The sequence below is a fragment of the Centropristis striata genome, chromosome 11 (assembly GCF_030273125.1).
Source record: "Centropristis striata isolate RG_2023a ecotype Rhode Island chromosome 11, C.striata_1.0, whole genome shotgun sequence".
NCBI lineage: Eukaryota > Metazoa > Chordata > Actinopteri > Perciformes > Serranidae > Centropristis > Centropristis striata.
In genome coordinates, this window is record NC_081527.1 from 2,499,956 (window position 1) to 2,518,935 (window position 18,980).

An 18,980-nucleotide genomic window follows, 5' to 3' on the forward strand; every position below is an offset into this window, starting at 1 on the left:
CTTGCCTTCTGGCATGCTGTTGTATCCTTGAGCACAAAGATAACCTGTGAAATTCCTGCTGCTGACGATTTAGTGGACAGCCTGGGGACAGTTTGTGACGCACAGCAGATGGGTGAAGTTTCTCCATAGAGAGGAACAGCAACAGGTGTTTAACCAATGCATAGCCAATAACTATACCATCAGAAACAGAGAACAGCATTGTAGCCAACTATAAGACCAAAAACTAAAGCCTTAAGAGAACTTATACATGGCTATTATATGAGCTGTTTTTGTGAGTTTATTCTCACATCATTGTGAGGCAAAACAATATTGCATTTGTATGTAGATGTTTCTTGAACTTTTATCCTGTTTTAAGTTTAATTTCAATTATAACCTAATAATAATATTATAATTACAATAGTAAATGTCTGCTCATTCACCTCGTGAGTTGCATCACCCAGTAAATCGGTAACACTTTAGATTAGGGAACACATATTCAACATTAATTAGTTGCTTATTTGCATGCAAATAAGTAACATATTGGTAACCATTTCCATGGTTCGTTCACCGCTATGTAGAGATTATAAAGTCCATACAAAGTAAAGCATATTAAGATCATAACCCATATACAACAACTTCCTTACTTACTACTAATAAGCAATAATTCTGAGGTTATTGAGGGAAAACTCTTAGTTAATGTCTTACTGGTTGTATAATAAGGCCATGCAGAATAAGGCATTAATAACTACTCAATAATGACTCATTAAGAGCCAATATGTTATTTATTTGCATGCTAATAAGCAACTAATTAATGTGGAATATGTGTTCCCTAAATTAAAGTGTTACCAGTAAATGTCTGCTACCTTCTGTCAACCTTATTTTTTAGATCTGGTAAAACACTGTCTCTAGAATTGTATTTGTGTTTTTCATGCAGTAACTGGAAAGCAATAGAGGAGGCCAGTACCATGGACAGTGAACTTTCCTGCTTATGCAAAAGGAACATGCACCAGAAGGTTAACAGCCCAGACTGTAAGTACACGTCCATTATATTTTCTTCACTAAACTACAGATAATTCCTCATTGACAACACAGTATATTCCAGCTGACCGGCTATGAAGTGAACCATTAAAGTACCTTAAAAAAAATAGCATCCCAGAGCAGTGGTTCTCAACCTTTTTTCAGTGATGTACCCCCTTTGAAATATGTTTTCAGCCAAGTACCCCCTAACCAGGGTAAGGCACTTTTGGTTGAAAAAAAAAAACTTAAAAACAGAGCGCTGTGCCATCAGTGTCTGATTTATTAAACTATGGAACTGATAAACACATACACAATTCAAACATTTGAAAAAAAAGCCTATTTCAAACATTTGAAATGTTAATAATCCATGACTAAATTTATTACAAATATTTCTCATCACTAAAATGTAGTGATTCAAACTAATGTAATGTAATGTAGTAAAAACAGTGACCATATAACCATTTAAAACTATAAAATGAACCATTTAAAACTCCATAAATATGCAAAACACTGCTCATTTGTAGTGGTCTCTCTTGAACTATTTAGGGTGGGTTGCAACTTGTGGACCTAAATACAATTAAAACATAATCTTCAAGATACAGAAGGAATGTTGGCCTTCTTTGCCACTTCTTTGTCCCTCCGTGTTTTCAAAAGAATTGCTGCTACGCTTCAATCACGACTCCATCTTTGAGTTTTCAAGTGATTGACAGGTGATGCCAGGTGATTGACAGGTTGGGTCCAACCATCCTGGTATGGGGGACACTCTGGGTTTTTAGGATAATTAAATTGAATAGCCTACTGAATATAACATTCATTTTATGAACTTATACTTATATTTTCCTAAAATATGTATTAAGTAGATATTTTTAAAGGATTTTTGCATGGATGCTACTTTTTAAATGTATATTTTAAAATCTCATGTACCCCCTGGAGTTCCCTCACGTACCCCCATTTGAGAACCACTGCTGTAGAGCATCAAAAATATCCAACTTGCATAGCGTTAATTGATTCAAACACTAGTACCTCTAACTCCACCATACTCCTACTGGCATACTGGAGCTGGAGTTTATCCACATACCTCTCAGCTATCACCTTGTCATAGCTTTTGCTAGGCATCTTACACCTGGCTTAGGAGCTTAGTTAAATACAATGTGACCCTTCCCTCTGCTGAGCTACTACACTTGGGACAAAGAGGCATCTTCAGCCTGTAGCACCTTTTCTAGATATAGATGTAAATCCCAGAATGTCATTTTTCACACCATGTCATGAATTTGGAAAGCTATTCTCCGTCTGTTCTCCTCTCTAAGCTCAACATCTCCTGACATCAATTCTAGGTACAATGTGTAAGATATTTTACTTTTACATCCACCAAACGGACAGCTGTGTAGCTCACAGCCAACTCTGTATCACATCTGCCGTACTTCCTCTCTGTCGGGTTGTTGGTTTCTGTGTGCTCTGCTGAGCAAGTCATCTCTGAGATGGAGCTTTACTCTTTGAGGGCCCGTCCACTGCCACAGAAAACACAGAATCTTAAATACAATACATGTGTAGGTCCTAGTTTTAGCGTGGAAAGTGTACATTGCTCTACATTTTTTAAAGATTTAAAAAGATAGATGGATGGATGGATAGCTAGATAGCTAGCTAGCTAGCTAGCTAGATAGCTAGATAGATAGATAGATAGATAGATAGATAGATAGATAGATAGGAAGTTTATTAAATCCTCGGGAAGGTCCCCTCAGGAAATCTTTATTGTGTTTAACTACCTTTAATGTTACACAATCATATGAACAGTGCCATCACTACGATTAACATCATGTAATTATTGCACAAGTATATTTTTTCCAGGCTGTGGCAAAGAATTACTTATTTGAATTGAGGGTCAGATGATAACAACAGAGCAGATGATGTTACAATGCTTTAGGCAAATTTATCATTTTCTCTGTTTACACGAGGACTCTTGCGGGTAAAAATGACAAAATATTTTATGGGAAGTGCCTAATCCTCTCCGCCGTAGCGTGTCGTCTACACTGACAAGACACAAAACTCTGATCTGATCTGCTCACGTCACGTATGTGTTTACGTCACATACATGCTCCAGTACAGGAAATAAAGAAACATGTGGGATTTTTTCCATGCGTGGGACCTTCAAGCTGCTCTGGCAGCTCTAATAAACTTACAGGAGTCTTTCCACCAAATGTACAGGATATGTACAGATAGTATTAGTGAACAGAGAAGGATCTGGAATTACCTCCAATTACGCAATTGGTGGGAGGAGCCAGACGGCTTTGGAGGAGACCTGGGAGATCTAGTGATGGTGGAGAACTTTGTGGAAGGAGTAGCTGATGAAAATGCGTGAAAACTTCCACATGCCCAAAGATGCTCTTATGGCTTTAAGTGATGCCGCCTGGCTGCATACCCAATCACATTCACACACTTTAGCCTCACCGTATGCAGCAGATTTCCTCCTGAAAACGCTCGTCTAAACGAGGAATAAAAAGTGAAGACGCGACGCCACTTTTGCGTCTTTTGTCCAGACCGTCATCATGTAAACGTAGCGCGAACAGGCCTGATACACATAAACCTTATGGGTGAACCTCAGCTTAGGTCACAACTGGAAGTCATTAAGAACGTCCTTCATACAGTGGACACACATAATGAACTCCTTTACTTAGCCCTTATCTATTCCCAGCCCTCCATCCAAGGTCTCATTCCCAGCTGTCCACAGTCCTTGTATCTCAGACGTCTGCAATCACATGTACACAAAGGAAGGCATCTTGTCTCTCTTAGTTTTGAAATCCGAGCCAACTGGTTTCAGATGAGGTTGCTATTGTTAGAATGCTTGTTATTTACTGAGAGTCACTTGAGGAGGTGTTGAGTATCGGGCCCTGCCTCCATGTGTCCTTGTCTTGTCTTACTCTTTCTCCTGGCCTCCATTCAGACGATGAAGGTGGTGCTTGGTGCATTTGTGTTCAGATTTGGAAGACTCTAGATTTTAAGATTATTCTGCTGATGAAGACTGAACGTTTCTTGCAACAGCGAAACAGGCCAAAAAGGTAGGGTTTGAATTACATGTTATTTTAATTAATTCCTCAAAAATTATTTGTTGTTCATTATGTGAAATAAGACTTATAATAATCTGCAATTTTTGCACATTAAATATAACATTTTCAATGTATCTTATTGCATGTATATGTAATTGATAGATAGAGAGAGATTTGGAAAATATCGACAAAACCTTTCCTTTACATTATGACCCTTTTATGTGTATAAGTGGCAACCTATAGTATAGTATATATAACCATATTGTATATAATTATATCACTGAGCTTACTTGAATTAATGGTATTTATTGTTTATCTTAATGCATTTAATGATATGTAGAAATGTCTGTAATAATATTGCATATTTAAACTTACATTTACTTGAAAATAGCTGAAGTGGCTTTGGTCATATCTTTATTCTTTTCTTTTCTTTTCTAAAAAACTGTAGGCTTCATTGTGAAACAACACACTTCTTAGGAATGAGACAGCCCCCACAAGAAAACCTCAGTATAACAGGTGAGTCAAAAAAAAACTGCTGCCTAGTATTACAAATAGTATTTACTACTTTATGTTTGAATGAGCATACAACCCCTCTTTCCAAAAAAAGTTGGGACACTGTATTAATATATATATATTCTTAGCTAGGGCTGCAACTAACAATTATTTTCATTATCGATTAATCTGTTGATTATTTAAACGTTTAATCGATTAGTTGTTTGGTCAATAAAATGTATAAAAATATCAATGAGTGTTTCCCAAACCACAAGATGACGTCCTCAAATCTCTTGTTTTGTCCACAAACCAAAGAGATATTCAGTTTATTGTCATAAAGAAACAAAGGAACCAGAAATGTTCACATTGAAGAGGCTGAAATCAGAGAATTTGGACTTATTGTCTTCAAAAAACTGCTCAAACCAATTATTTGATTATCAAAATAGTTGACGATTAATTAAATAATCGATTATTGTTCGATTAATCGAATAATTGTTGCAGCTCTATTCTTAACCACTTTGATTCTTTACCAAAATGGGGATTGTTACGAGTAAATAATCAGACAATTCTGTGACAGATCCATGTCTTGATGTCAGAGAGATCTTGATTATATGATAACATGAATTATGGCTGTACTGTCTGTATTAATAACCAGTCAGAGCACAGACTTTCCAGTTTATTACGATTTGATCAACCTGTGTTCCCCTCCTCACTGTGCTCTGCAGGCTATTTGTGTCCATAAAACAAATAAGGGCCAAAAGCCAGTCTACTGCCCAGCGCCCAATGAAATTATGCTTTTTTAAAGATAATATAATATATAACCCACTGGAATCTAGCAGTTTTGACTCGTGGTCGAATTCAAAATGTGTCCCCATCCAGTGACATCACAGTTCAGTATGGTAACAATTTCAGAGTACACTTCTACACTCAAAAAAATAACTTGTTCCCAGAACGTAAGAAAATTATGGAAATAACTTCCACCTAAATAAAATGCTTTAATTTAGCGAGAAACATTTTGTTGAGTGAACAAAATCTAAATACGTTGATGATTTTGCGTTGATGTATTTGCGTTACTGTTAATTAATGACCAGGGGTCAGTCCACCTAGATTTGTAAGGGTAATTGTAACATACTAACGTAACTTTCTTGGGCCATTTAAACATGTATGATATTATTATGAGTTACTTAATTTAAAAGGATAGTTACAACTACTTTTTAAAATAGTGCAGGACATGAATTAATTGTGCTGAGCCAACAAAACAGAGTTAGGTTGAAGTGGCTTAGCCCAAAATATTTATCATATGGAAATGAACATAATTGTAATTATTCAAAAATATATATATTTTTTTAAACACAGAGTATTATATTCAACAATTTAAAGATAACTGTCAACCTGTATAACCAGCTGGTGTCAAGTTTGGAAAATAAAAACACAAAGCAAATTGGATTTGTTAGAATCGCTTTAGCAGAAAACGTCAAACTGAGTTTCTGTTGCTGTGAAAAACAACAACAAACAAACAGCATAAAACTTCAGTGTCCAACAGTCTGTGATCATGTCATATGATATTTCTTCTCAAAATGACAATTCCTCTTTGCCAGCCAGAGCCAGGGATTGACCTTTGACCTGTGACCCTGGCCTTCAGCTAAGAGGGGCACTACTAATTAGGAATGTGCACATTACTGCCACCTACTGCTCTGGAGCTGTAAGCAGAATTGATTTGCAATCTTAACCAGTTAGAATTAGAATTAGGTTGTTTTAACATAAATTATTCTAGTAAATTTTAAATTACAACTACTACAAAACTACACTACTTAAAACTACATGTTTTTAAACTGTTCAACCACAAAACATGATTTTATATAGCAGAAGTACATGTTAGACTAAGGATAAGGTAACAGACACCCAGTTTGCTTTTTTTGAGTGTAACCACGTAGAACTCCCTCATCTGTGTTGCTCGCTATGGTCATAGGTGCAACACAAAATTACATTAGTGATATATAATACGTACTAATCACTGTTTCCTTGATGTACAAAATTAACTATTCATTCCAAGACAATATTTTGGTATGGTAATATTCATGGATTCATCTTTATTTTCACTAATGAATAGCAAAATCGACTTTAACCTTATCTGCATAGTACCAATCAGTATGTGGCTACATACACTTGACACTCAAACTCACATGGTAACTATTTGCAAAGACAAAGATTTAAAATAAATAAATAATATGGGTAGCTACAATACTATATTACAATCGAACTCGGCTTGAGGCCCTTCTGTGTTGTGTTTGAATAATGCATGAATGAATGATAATTAATTGTAAATAAAGACTACATTAAAACATAGACATATATTTAAATTATGGCTGCATCAGCCATAACTATATGTGTTCATAGACCAGTTACAGACATGCCACAATAGCCCCATTTACTTAAGCATCACTATTATTTTAAGATTTGGTTCCATTGTATGACAATATGGTGAAGTTACATAAAAAAAGAAGACCAAGGCAAAGTTTGAGATGCAGATTAAGTTTATTCTACTGAACAACTGACATGCTTAGGGAGACAATCAGGTGCCTCAGAAACAAGAAGCAACTTTCCATGAGCTTCACTCCTCATCATGTCCTTTCTGAAATAAGAGAAAAACAAGTTAATCATGAAACACATTTCTTTGTCATTTATAAGGTTTATTTAAAAAAAAAAAACATGAACAAACAATCTACAACATTAACTGTTGTAGATTGACAGATTATTTGTCTTGTATATTTATTTATTTTTATATTTAAACCTGGTGTTTGAGTGCATCTGGATTTCTCTGATGGGGAAATCATGCAAGAATATACTGCATTTCATATTACATATCGTATATTTTAATCATAACATCATCCAGATTGCAGCGACATTAATGCTGTATAAATTATAACTCTAATTTGGTCAAAAAAAGGCACATGTAGCCTTATAACACAAAACAGGATTTAAAAAAAATCAACACCTGACCTTTGGCCCCACTTCGCGGCTCTTGGCACGCAGCTTGTTGACCTGAGACTCGGCTATGTCAGCTCTCTCTTCAGCCTCGTCAAGCTCATGTTGAATCTTGCGAGACTTGGTGAGATTATTGTTGGCCTGTTCCTCCTGTAGTATAGAAACACATTATCCACATCAGTGCCTGACTTTATTTAAGAGAACATAAATGCATGAAACCAGCTAACACACTGGCAATACAATTTAAAAAAAATATTTTCATAGGAAATTTAAAAACTCTTATATGAACTCGTTCTGAATCCTGTTGTGCTGATCCTGTTACAAAGTCATTTTTATTGCCCAACAGGTTATAAACATGGTCTAACTTTTTATCATTTTTTAGTTTTCTAAAATTCTAAATACTTACAGCTTCCTCTGCAGCTCTCTTGTAGGATTTGACCTTAAGCTGAAGCTTGTCTACCAGATCTTGCAGACGAGCCAAATTTTTACGATCCTCTTCAGTCTGAAAGCAAAAACACAACAACCAAGACATTGTAATTTTTATTTGAATTTAGACTCTCGGTGGCCCACAATTTTCGGAATGAAACTTGCCTGATAGGTCAGCTCTTTGATTCGTCTCTCATATTTTCGTACTCCCTTGATAGATTCAGTGGCCTTACGCTGTTCAGCCTCTACTTCACTTTCCAGTTCTCTGACCTGTTGATGGGAGGGTTTGATATTCAATGGTTTTGTGTAGGATTTATGATGATGAGGAAACATTTTAGTTATACGATGTACTTCACTTCAATCGATTGACACTCACCCTGGCCTCAAGCTTCTGAATCTGCTTCTTGCCTCCCTTCATGGCGATCTGTTCAGCTTCATCCAGACGGTGCTGCAGGTCTTTGATGGTTTGCTCCATGTTCTTCTTCATACGCTCCAGGTGAGAGCTGGTGTCCTGCTCCTTCTTCAGCTCCTCTGCCATCATGGCAGCATCAGTGATGGCCTTCTTGGCCTTCTCCTCAGCATTTCTGCACTCTTGCACCGCATCTTCTACTTCTGTCTGAAGCTGTGATGTATCAGCTTCCAGCTTCTTCTTTTGGTTGAGCAGGCTGGTGTTCTGGACGAATGTAACATATAATTATAGAATTGCTCAGTAACTTGACGTTACAAAAGCACTATGCAATGACTGCATCTTACCTGTGAGTGCAGTAGCTGAACCCTTTCACTAACATCCAGCAGCTCTTGCTCAGCAAGTTTGCGACATCTCTCAGTTTGTTCCAGAGCAGCCCTCAGTTCCTCCAGTTCAGCCTGAATAAGGTTGTTGCGTCTCTCAACCATGGCAATGTTCTCTTTGAGGTCATCATTGGCTCGAGAAGACTCATCCAGCTGAATTTGGCAATCCTTCATGGGATGATATCAACCACATTGTTTAAAATCTGTTTGAATTGAATGAAACATAATAGGAAAGTGCTGCTTTCCTTTTCTACTTCACCTTTAGATGTGCATGAACAGATTTAAGTTGTTTCTGAGCCTCAGCTGCCTGTCTGTTGGCCTGGCTTAGCTGGATCTCCATCTCATTGAGGTCTCCCTCCATCTTCTTCTTAATACGCATAGCCTCATTCCTGCTGCGAGTCTCGGCCTCGAGGGAACTCTGAAGAGTATCCACAACTCGCTGTTGGTTTCTCTTTGCTTGCTCCATCTCTTCATCTTTCTCGGCCAGCTTGCGCTCAATTTCAGCTTTAATCTGGTTGAACTCAAGCTGGGCTCTGAGAATCTTCCCTTCCTCATGCTCCAGCGTAGCCTATGAAATAAAGCATATATCAATGTATATAAACATATATGCAGTTATTCTTACCTATGACCAAAACATATTTATAAAGTCCACCATTAGAACATTCAACATACCTCTGCTTCCTCCAGGGCTGTTTGTATCTCAGACTTCTCTAGTTCCAGCTGTTTTCTCATCTTCTCAAGCTCATGAATACTCTTTCCACTCTCACCAATTTGCTCAGTGAGGTCAGATATTTCCTCTGAAAAACCAGATACAACATTAACAATGGTTTAGTCATCAGAACAAATATGCTATAGAGATAGGCTGGTGCTAGACTCACGCTGCAGATTCTTATTCTCTCTCTTCATGGTCTCCAGATGTTCAAGAGATTCTTCAAAAGAGTTTTTCAGTTTGAAAAGCTCAGTGCTCAGAGACCTGGCTTCCTTCTGAGAACCCTCTAGCTCTGATTGAGACTCTTCATACTTCTGTTTCCACTCTGACAAGACCTGAAATATGGATGTGGATAGGTAAATTTTACTTGAATCCTTCAGTTAAAAACAACACAAGTGCCATCTGTCTTCTAAATTCGACCTTGTCAAAGTTTCTTTGCTTCTTGTCCAGAGCAGCAGCAGCAGCATTAGACCTCTCCACATCCACCATGAGATCTTCAATCTCATTCTGCAGCCTGTGTTTGGTCTTCTCCAGAGATGAACATTTAGCATTCACTGCTTCTACAGCTTCCTCTGCGTCCTGCAGACGCTGAGCCAGCTTCTTTCTGCATTATGACAGGATTTATTCAGGATTAATTGCGTTTTAATTTTGCAGAGTTGTTCGAGTGAAAATACACATTTACTTACTTAGCCTCCTCCAGTTCCTCGGTTCTCTGGATGGCATCAGTTTCATACTTAGTTCTCCACTGAGCCACCTCAGAGTTGGCCTTGGACATGGCGCGCTGTAATTCAGCCTTGGCCTCCTGCTCCTCCTCATACTGCTCCCTGAGCAGGTCACAGTCATGACGAGAAGACTGCACCGCATGGGCTAAAGCATTCTTGGCCTGAAATGAAAGCATATCTTGGTGCATCTGTATGTACCAACATCTGTACCACCTTCTTACTGGTATTTTGTTGCTACCTTGACTTCCTCCTCTAGTTGTCTTTTAAGGTCTTCAATTTGTTGAGTGTAGGACTGTTTTCCTCTGGTTAGCTGAGACACCAGGGAATCCTTTTCCTCGAGCCGCCTTACAAGTTCACCTAATTATGATAAAGAATCAAATTAGTTCTTCATAATGTCCCAAACAAAACACATTGTTGAAATCAAATTCCTACCATTCTCAGTTTGAAGCTTTGCTCTCTGCATGGTGAAGTCATTGATGGTGCGCTGTCCCTCTTCTGCCTTTGTTTTGTATTCATGCATTTGATCTTCCAAAGACCTGCACATTTTCTCCAAATGATTCTGAAAACAAAAGCAATAATAATAATAATGGTGCACAAAATACTTCAAAAGGAATAAAGGTGGTCTTAAATTAAGAAAAATATAATTTTAATCACCAATACAGAAGAAGAAAAACGTGATAAATCAAAGTATTTTACCTTAGCCTTCACAACCTGCTCCATATTGGAGACCACATCATCCAGTTCCAGTCTGAGCTCAGTCTTCTCCTTCTCCAGTTTCTGCTTGACTCTCTGCAGATTGTCGATCTGCTCTCCCAGATCAGCCACACTGTCAGCTTGTTTCTTCCTGAGTGTGGCAGCAGTGGCTTCATGCTGCAGAGTGGCCTCTTCAAGGTCTCTGCGGAGTTTCTGGAACTCAGCCTCCCTCTTCTTGTTCATCTCAATCTGGGCAGAAGTTGCTCCACCAGCCTCCTCCAGCCTCTCACTGATCTCCTCCAGCTCTCTGGCCAAGTCTGATCTCTGCTTCTCCACCTTGGCTCGGGCAGCTCGCTCTGCCTCCAGCTCTTCCTCCAGCTCCTCAATGCGGGCCTAGACCAAAAGGAAAGCAAAACCTTGAGGAATTTTAGACATTTATTACAATGCTTTGGTTATAAATTGTGATCTTACAGTGTTATATTCATGCACCAGCTCACCCAAATATCTTTTATACTATTAAATTATTACCTGCAACTCCTTCAATTTTTTCTGGAGCTGGGCACTCATCACTTGTTCATCCTCTATTTTGCCAAGGAGTTGGCTCATTTCAAAATCTTTCCTGAGGACAAGAAAATAAATAAAATGTACCAGCTGAAACATACTATTAATTAAAACATATTTGTTTGTTATAAATGTGCTTTGTCTGATACTTTTTCATCCTCTCTTCAAGTTGCTGCTTGTCATTTTCCAGGTCCATGATACTCTCTTGAGCTAACTTTAGGTCTCCTTCAAGCTTTCGCTTTGCTCTTTCAAGGTCCATACGAACTTTTTTCTCTTGCTCCAGGGACCCTTCAAGCTGTGGGCCATAATGAATAACTTATTATTTAGTCATTAATTTACAGGTTATATACAAGTTCACCTTATCTTTTAACTTCTTACATCATCCACTTGTTGCTCCAGCTTAACCTTGGCCTTGGTCAGAGTGTTGACTTTGTCTTCTTCACTCTGCAGGTCATCCAGTGTTTGCTGATGAGCTTCCTGTAAGGCTTTCTTTTCTTTGGTCAGCTTTGCGATGATTTCATCCAAAGCAGCCATCTCCTCAACCAGGTTCTTCACCTAGACCCGAGAAATATTTGATCAGTTACATAAACGCCAACATTATTCTGGACAGAAGGAGTAATTTCACAGTATTTAGTGTTTGTGCTACATTGTCTGTAAAGAAGAAGCCTTAGAAACATTGTTTGTAAAGCAAATGCATGTTTGATAATACCTTGTTCTCAGTGGCGTGCTTCTCTTTCTCCACTTTAGCCAAAGTCAACTCTAAGTCATCAATGTCTTTCTTCAGCTCAGAGCACTCATCCTCCAGCTTCCTCTTCTTTGCTGTCAGTTCACTATTCATCTCCTCCTCATCCTCCAGTCTTTCTGTTAGCTCTTTGATTTTCGCCTCCAGCGAAATCTTGCTCTTGATTAGCCCCTCGCATCTTTCTTCAGCATCACACAGATTATCTTGTTCCTGTTATAAATTAAAAAGGCACAGCATTAGACAATGACTGACATGTTGTGAATTTATTATCTTTAATGCTGACAGATATTAAACATACGGATTGGACTTGAAGCTGCAGGTCGTTCTTCTCTTGGAGAAGAGAAACCATTTTTTCTTCAAGTTCCTTCTTGCGGGCTTCAGATTTTGCAAAAGCTTCTTTTAGTTTGATAAACTCTTCCTTCATGTTGGCCATCTCCTTCTCAGTCTCTGCTGATTTCAACAGAGGTTTGATCTTGAAGTACAGCTTCATCCAGGGCCAATTCTTGACCCCCATGAAGGCACGGATGTTCCACTGGATCACAAGCAGTGCATCCCTGTGGACATTGATTCGTAAACATAGTCAATTTTCTGCATGTATTGTGCTTGTACTGAATAATTATCTACCCAATATATATATTTTTTAATCAAATAAAATACACACCATGCATATCAAAGTTCATGCATTCTTATCCCAGCATGAATACATATACAGAAGAAAAACAAAAACAAAAAAATCCAGCTTTGACCTGATTGCAAAAAATGCCCTTTAAATACAACCTAAATCAATAAGGAAATATTTGCTTTTGTATGTAATGAAGAGTACATGTACATTTTTTTGTCAAAGGATATGGTTTCTTAATTTCTGATAGGTTGAATTAAGCGTCTAAGGATACAGGTTGCTCTACAGATTGTAAAGGCTCTTTAGGCAATTTGGGATTGACATGATCGGACTAAGAGTTTCCCATGCTTTGAGAAATTACCTGCGTTCAACAATCTTCTGGAATTCAATTCTTGCCAGAAGGCCTCTTGACCGGGCTTGGATGCCAGTGATGATGAGTGCTAGACGATCATCTCGCATCTCCTCCAGTAGACCAAGCAGTCCAGCTTTAAAGAACACCTTTTTTATAGGAGCAAAGTAGATAGTCAGTAATCATATCTTTTGTGAAAAATGCATTTTCTAGATATAACACTGACCTTGGTGTGTCCTAGTTTGTACTGGGTGTGGTCAATATCCAGGGAACCCAACAGTTTCTCAGCAGCCTTTTTGTTATCGATGAACTGTCCCTCAGGAATGGCATTAGGGTTCAAAATCCGGTATCTTTAACACAAATCCAGCAGATAAAATATTTCCCATTTTGGTAAGAAATATTATAAAACACCAAACAAATTCTGACAAGACAACCACTTGTCCTTCCCATGCAGACCTCTGTTTGAAATCTCCATAGAGGATCCTGTTGGGGAAGCCCTTTCTGCAGATCCTGATGCCTTCCAGCACACCGTTACAGCGCAGCTGGTGCATCACCAGAGGGTTCTCCATGGCCCCAGGAGTCTTGGTCTCATTGGGGATGATGCAGCGTACAAAGTGAGGGTGAGTAGACCTCAAGTTGGTCATCAGCTTGTTCAGGTTCTCCTGCAAGTTTTTTAAAACATAACTTTAATACATTTTCTTTTTTCATTGCGTTAGACACACTACCTTTAAAAATATTGTTTTTTCCATGAAAATGTTTACCCAAAATACTGAATTTGATATGATCAGAACTCAGTAATTGTCTCTCTTATGTTGTACACGGTACTGTTGCTAAATTATCATCAATGATAAATTTTCTTTCTTGGTTATCTCAGATCTTCTTTTCATCTTTGCCCCAACCCATAACTGATAGTAGAAAATGTGAAAACAACATAAATATCTTACCCTGTGCAAAGCTGATACCGTTTGGAAGGATGAACCTTTCTTCTTGGCACCTTTGCCCTTTCCACCAGCATCTGCTCAGCACATTTAGTCAAGAGAAAAATTTACAGCAATTGAATCTGCATTAAGATAGTCATTATCATTACGGTAAGTTTACGTTAATTCACATCAGTTATAACTTGTGAGTGTCAACATACCTGAATCTGCTCCTGCATACCCAGCAAAGAGAGTAGCTAAAAGCTTAAGGTTAGATTTCTGGAATAGACCGACAACAGTCTCATTCAGAGGATCCTTGTTCTTCACCAGCCAGTTGTTGATATTATAATCAACAGTTCCAGCATAGTGAACCAGGGAGAAATGGGCCTCTGGTCGTCCTTTGATAATTCTTGGCTTCTGGAAGTTATTGGATTTCCCGAGGTGGTTGTCATAGAGCTTAGCTTTGAAGGTTGTATCAGAGGCTTTGGGGAACATGCACTCCTCTTCAAGGATGGACATGATACCCATGGGCTGAGGATACAAAAATATCAGTATTTTGAAAAAACAGTCACATCAGAATTTATGTATGAACACAATACATATTACATAAACATAATATATATTTATACATATAGTCCAGTCTCTCACCTTTTCAATCAGGTCAATGCAGGCCTGCAAGTCCATTCCAAAGTCTATGAAAGTCCATTCAATGCCCTCTTTCTTGTACTCTTCCTGCTCCAGCACAAACATGTGGTGGTTGAAAAACTGTTGCAGTTTCTCATTGGTGAAGTTGATGCACAGCTGCTCAAAGGTGTTGAACTGCAAAGACAAAACAAATTTTGGATTTTCCATCCATTTTATGTTGGAAGAGGGCACATTTATTGTATGCCATAAGATAACTCACATCAAAGATCTCAAATCCAGCAATGTCCAGTACACCAATGAAGTACTGGCGAGGCTGCTTGGTCTCCAGTGATTGGTTAATTCTCACCACCATCCACAGGAACATCTTCTCATACACTGATTTAGACAGTGCACCAACAGCATAGGATACCTAACAAGGAAATACATGAAAGCACCTTAGTAAAATTTTCTGGACTTTACTTTTGAATTGAAATGTAATATTAATGTTCTTTCACCTGAGCAACATTTTGTCCCTTGGTGACCATCTCATTTCCTACTTTGACTCTTGGGTGACAGAGACCTTTGATGAGGTCAGCAGAGTTCAGGCCCATCAGATATGCAACTTTGTCAGCAACTGAAAATGGAAAGATAGATAAGTGTCATATACATTGATCACTGCTACTTCAACCTAACATTTATTGAAGACTGCGGGAGTTTTAACAATGTGTATCTAATATACTAGTAACTGCATGTAGTATGTGAAAACAGACGGTACAAGTTTTATGTCATCCAATCATGTATCGAGAATTGTTGAGATTGCAGGATTTCGGCAGCGCCAAATCTCTAATATTAATAATGATGATTAAATACCCATCTACATATCAAAACCTCTCTCACCTTCAGTGCCATCAGCCTCCGCCTGCTCTTCACGTTGCTTCTGCTTAAATTTCATGTTACCATAGTGCATGATGGCACCAGTCAGCTTGTAAATACTGTTCTTCTCTTCTTGAGTGAAGCCCAGCACATCAAATGCATCCTAAATGGAATCAAGACATTAATTGTGCTATTTCCTTTTTTTTTGTTCTTAATTGATATTCAGTTTAAAAAAGTGTTGTAAATCAAAGATTCAGCTCACATCAGTGGCCATCAGCTCCTCAGAATCACTGATAGAGGCTACTGTCGTCTCTCCTTGGGAGATGAAGGCGTAGTCGTAGGGGTTGTTGGTGATAAGCAACATCTCTGAAATGATATTCACCAGTTAGAAAATATTTATTTTTATTATACAATGCATAATACAGTAGAGGAATAACCATTTATCACATGCTGTACTCTTACCCAGAAGCTCAGGCTTTTGCTGAGACAAGATCTGGTAGAAGATGTGGTAGTCCCTCTCAGCTTTGAGCTGATAGGTCACACGAGACTTCTCCAGAAGGTCTGTTAGAGGTATAATGTTATTTTACTGCGTTCCAGTATAAAATCATTTGTTCTAGGTATAGCTAAAATTAATGAATACACAAAATGGTGAGAACTTCCGCAATTTAATGTGATCAAACGTTATTTAATTACTTTTTAATAATTCAATTTGGCTCAGCGGTTATAGCAATAAGGTCTTGAGTTCAAATTTCTCAAAGGGTCTGAATGTTCCCCCTGAATCTGTGTGGCTTTCTTGAGTTGCTCTATTTTTCTATGTGCAGAATAGGCAAACTGGCAACTAAAAATCCCCAAAGGTCTGGATCTGAGTGTAAGTTGTAGTGGTCGACCGATACTGGTTTTTTAAGGCCGATGTTGATTATTTTGACATCAGTCTTAACCGATCCCCGATATGTGCTGCCGATTTTTTTGGGCTGATTCTTGCACCGATATTGCCTTTTCTCCCTCCATTTACATGATAAAAATGACACGATGATAACAAATGTTACACAAGTCTCAATTTAAACAAAAAGGAAACATTTATTAACAAAACAAACCAAACATATTAAAAGTTGGATATCAAACTATGTGTATGTTGTTCTAGGCCTCGAGGTGGTGGCGCCTCAGATGATCCACATATTTGATGCGTTTTTTCTATTTTCCGGTATCAGCAGCAGCTCACCAGAGAATGGCAGATGTTGCACCGAGCCTTGCCTGCTGTTGGCTCAATGAAATGGGCTAATTGATCGGCGAACGCACGCACGTATCGGCCGATGGGGATAGAAGTAAACAACGCATATATCGGTCTACCTCTAGTAAATTGTGTAGAGTGTTCCTACAGTATACTGTATGCGTTAGCCCTGTGATGAACTGGAATCCTGTCCATGTGTACCCTGCCTCTCAAATACTCTGATTAGCTTCAGCATGTATAGCACATACTCTTAGAAAGAATAGGTGACCTAGAAAATGAATGTAGGGATGTATTTAGGCTTAACTTACATGTCTCAATGTCAGCAGAGGCCAACTTTCCTCGGTTGTCAAAATGAATTCTGATGAATTTCCCCTAAGAGGAAAAGTAAAATTTATTATTGGAATTTAGAAAAAACAATCATCGATGACAGTTAAGTAGCCTCATTGTAGTCACAAAGACACTCACAAATCTGGATGAATTGTCATTCCTGATGGTCTTGGCGTTCCCAAAGGCCTCCAGAGCAGGGTTAGCCTGAATGATTTGATCCTCCAGGGTACCCTGGTTTTGTGAAATAAATATACAGATATTGAAAAAACAAACTTTGCTAACTAACTTTCTTAAAATGACTGACTTACTATTCATACTTTAAGTGTATCAATATGTATGTAGTACACACCTTCTTCTCAGCAGCTGCATCTTTCTTCAGACCTGGAGCAGCAGCAATGCTGGCAAAGTACTGAATGACACGCTTGGTGTTGACAGTCTTTCCAGCACCGGATTCTCCACTGAGTAGAAGGGAGACAGAAAGTTTCAGTCTATTACCTATGACCTTTAACTGCTGAAGAGATTTTTATTTAGCTGTTTGACTTACGTGATCAGGATTGACTGGTTTTCTCTGTCTGTCACCAAGAGAGATTTTCAAATTATCAGTAAACAATGAAATACTGTCAGAGTATAATATTTAAATAAATCGAAGGCTTAAATATGTTATTTACCTGCCAGCATGTACTGATAGCCATTGTCAGAGATGGAGAAGATATGAGGAGGAGCTTCAGTCCTCTTCTTTCCTCTATAAGCAACAACCACCTCTTGGTTGTAGACCGGCAGCCACTTGTAGGGGTTGACAGTCACACAGAAGAGCCCAGAGTAGGTCTGTGACGGGACAAAGAGAGAAGAAAACTGTTTTAAAGATACAGTTATGTTAGCTATGGATATATGAATGTAATATGTAGTTGTCTTTGTAGTCTTTGCCTACAATGACTTAACTTACATAAATCATCCATGCTGCATAACGCTCTTTGAGGTTAAACAGCACAGCGGGCTCATGGAGGAAGGTGAACATCGCCATGTCTTCAATTTTATCAAACTTTGGCGGGTTCTGAGGGTGAACATCACACTCCTTCACTGTGACAGTCTGTAGAAAGAGATAACATTCTTAGAAAAGGTTTATAATGTATATTAGCATACATTTAACTGAATAGAATTAGTAGGATGTACATACCTTTCCAAATTCAGTCTGAGCTGTGACTTTGTCACCGTCACGACTGGAGATGGTTGCCTTGACGTACTCCACCTCGGGGTCAGGAACGAAGCACTCTTTCTTCATGTCAAACGCACGAGTCTGGGCCTCCAGACGCTCCTTATCTGACTTCCTAAGATAGGAGGCAGCCGGCCCAAACTCTGCCATAGCGGCATCACCCATTTTTCTTTACCTTTAAATAAAAGGTAATAAATCAAATTATACAGTCAATTTTCATTGCACAAATGTATGATCCATTGATCATTCACATAAAACCCAAGGAAAACACATTCAAGACAAACAACATAGTTAAAGTATAATAGTTAAGTTTTATAAATCCCTATATAAAAATCAATACTTGCTATCATCATCTTGTTAATGTATCGTTGTTATTCAAAACATTTCATCTCTTTTTTCTTTTAATGAATTAATGCACCTCTAACATTAGTTATAGAGACATGCAGAGGTCCTTTACATATCATTAAAACAATGATTTATGCAATAAAAACAATCTAAAACTTCCAAATCAGAGAAGACATTCATTTGTTGCTGACATATGCATGTATCAACAGAAAAGCAAGATGCTTAGTAACTGGATTATCTGTACACCGTAATAAAAATGAATTGCACTGCCACTTAAATGTACGTAGCTGTGAACTTTACCTGATGTGGTTCACTCCACTGGAAATTGGAAT

General features: G+C 38.2%; 1 protein-coding gene across 2 annotated transcripts; it reads right to left on the minus strand.

Annotated features, from left to right (window-relative positions):
* Window positions 1–7,047: 7,047 nt before the first annotated feature.
* Window positions 7,048–18,468, minus strand: LOC131980890 (myosin-7-like). 2 transcript variants are annotated; one of them, XM_059345203.1, is made up of 37 exons: window positions 18,268–18,468; window positions 18,037–18,180; window positions 17,762–17,918; window positions 17,638–17,665; window positions 17,443–17,551; window positions 17,232–17,324; window positions 17,075–17,138; window positions 16,001–16,099; window positions 15,801–15,904; window positions 15,563–15,701; window positions 15,181–15,299; window positions 14,946–15,095; window positions 14,690–14,860; window positions 14,263–14,572; window positions 14,069–14,139; window positions 13,581–13,786; window positions 13,351–13,474; window positions 13,137–13,273; window positions 12,455–12,710; window positions 12,124–12,366; window positions 11,793–11,969; window positions 11,564–11,709; window positions 11,382–11,472; window positions 10,857–11,246; window positions 10,593–10,719; window positions 10,399–10,517; window positions 10,125–10,321; window positions 9,859–10,042; window positions 9,608–9,773; window positions 9,402–9,526; window positions 8,989–9,297; window positions 8,694–8,897; window positions 8,317–8,613; window positions 8,106–8,210; window positions 7,921–8,016; window positions 7,530–7,664; window positions 7,048–7,161 (listed from the first exon to the last, which is right to left on the minus strand). In XM_059345203.1, exons 1-37 carry the CDS (start codon window positions 18,466–18,468, stop codon window positions 7,141–7,143), a joined length of 5,814 nt encoding a protein of 1,937 aa, XP_059201186.1. In that variant the 3' UTR covers window positions 7,048–7,140. The 2 variants fall into 2 exon arrangements, with proteins under 2 accessions (XP_059201186.1, XP_059201187.1); XM_059345204.1 differs by having other exon boundaries at window positions 14,069–14,142.
* Between the last annotated feature and the right edge of the window lie 512 nt (window positions 18,469–18,980).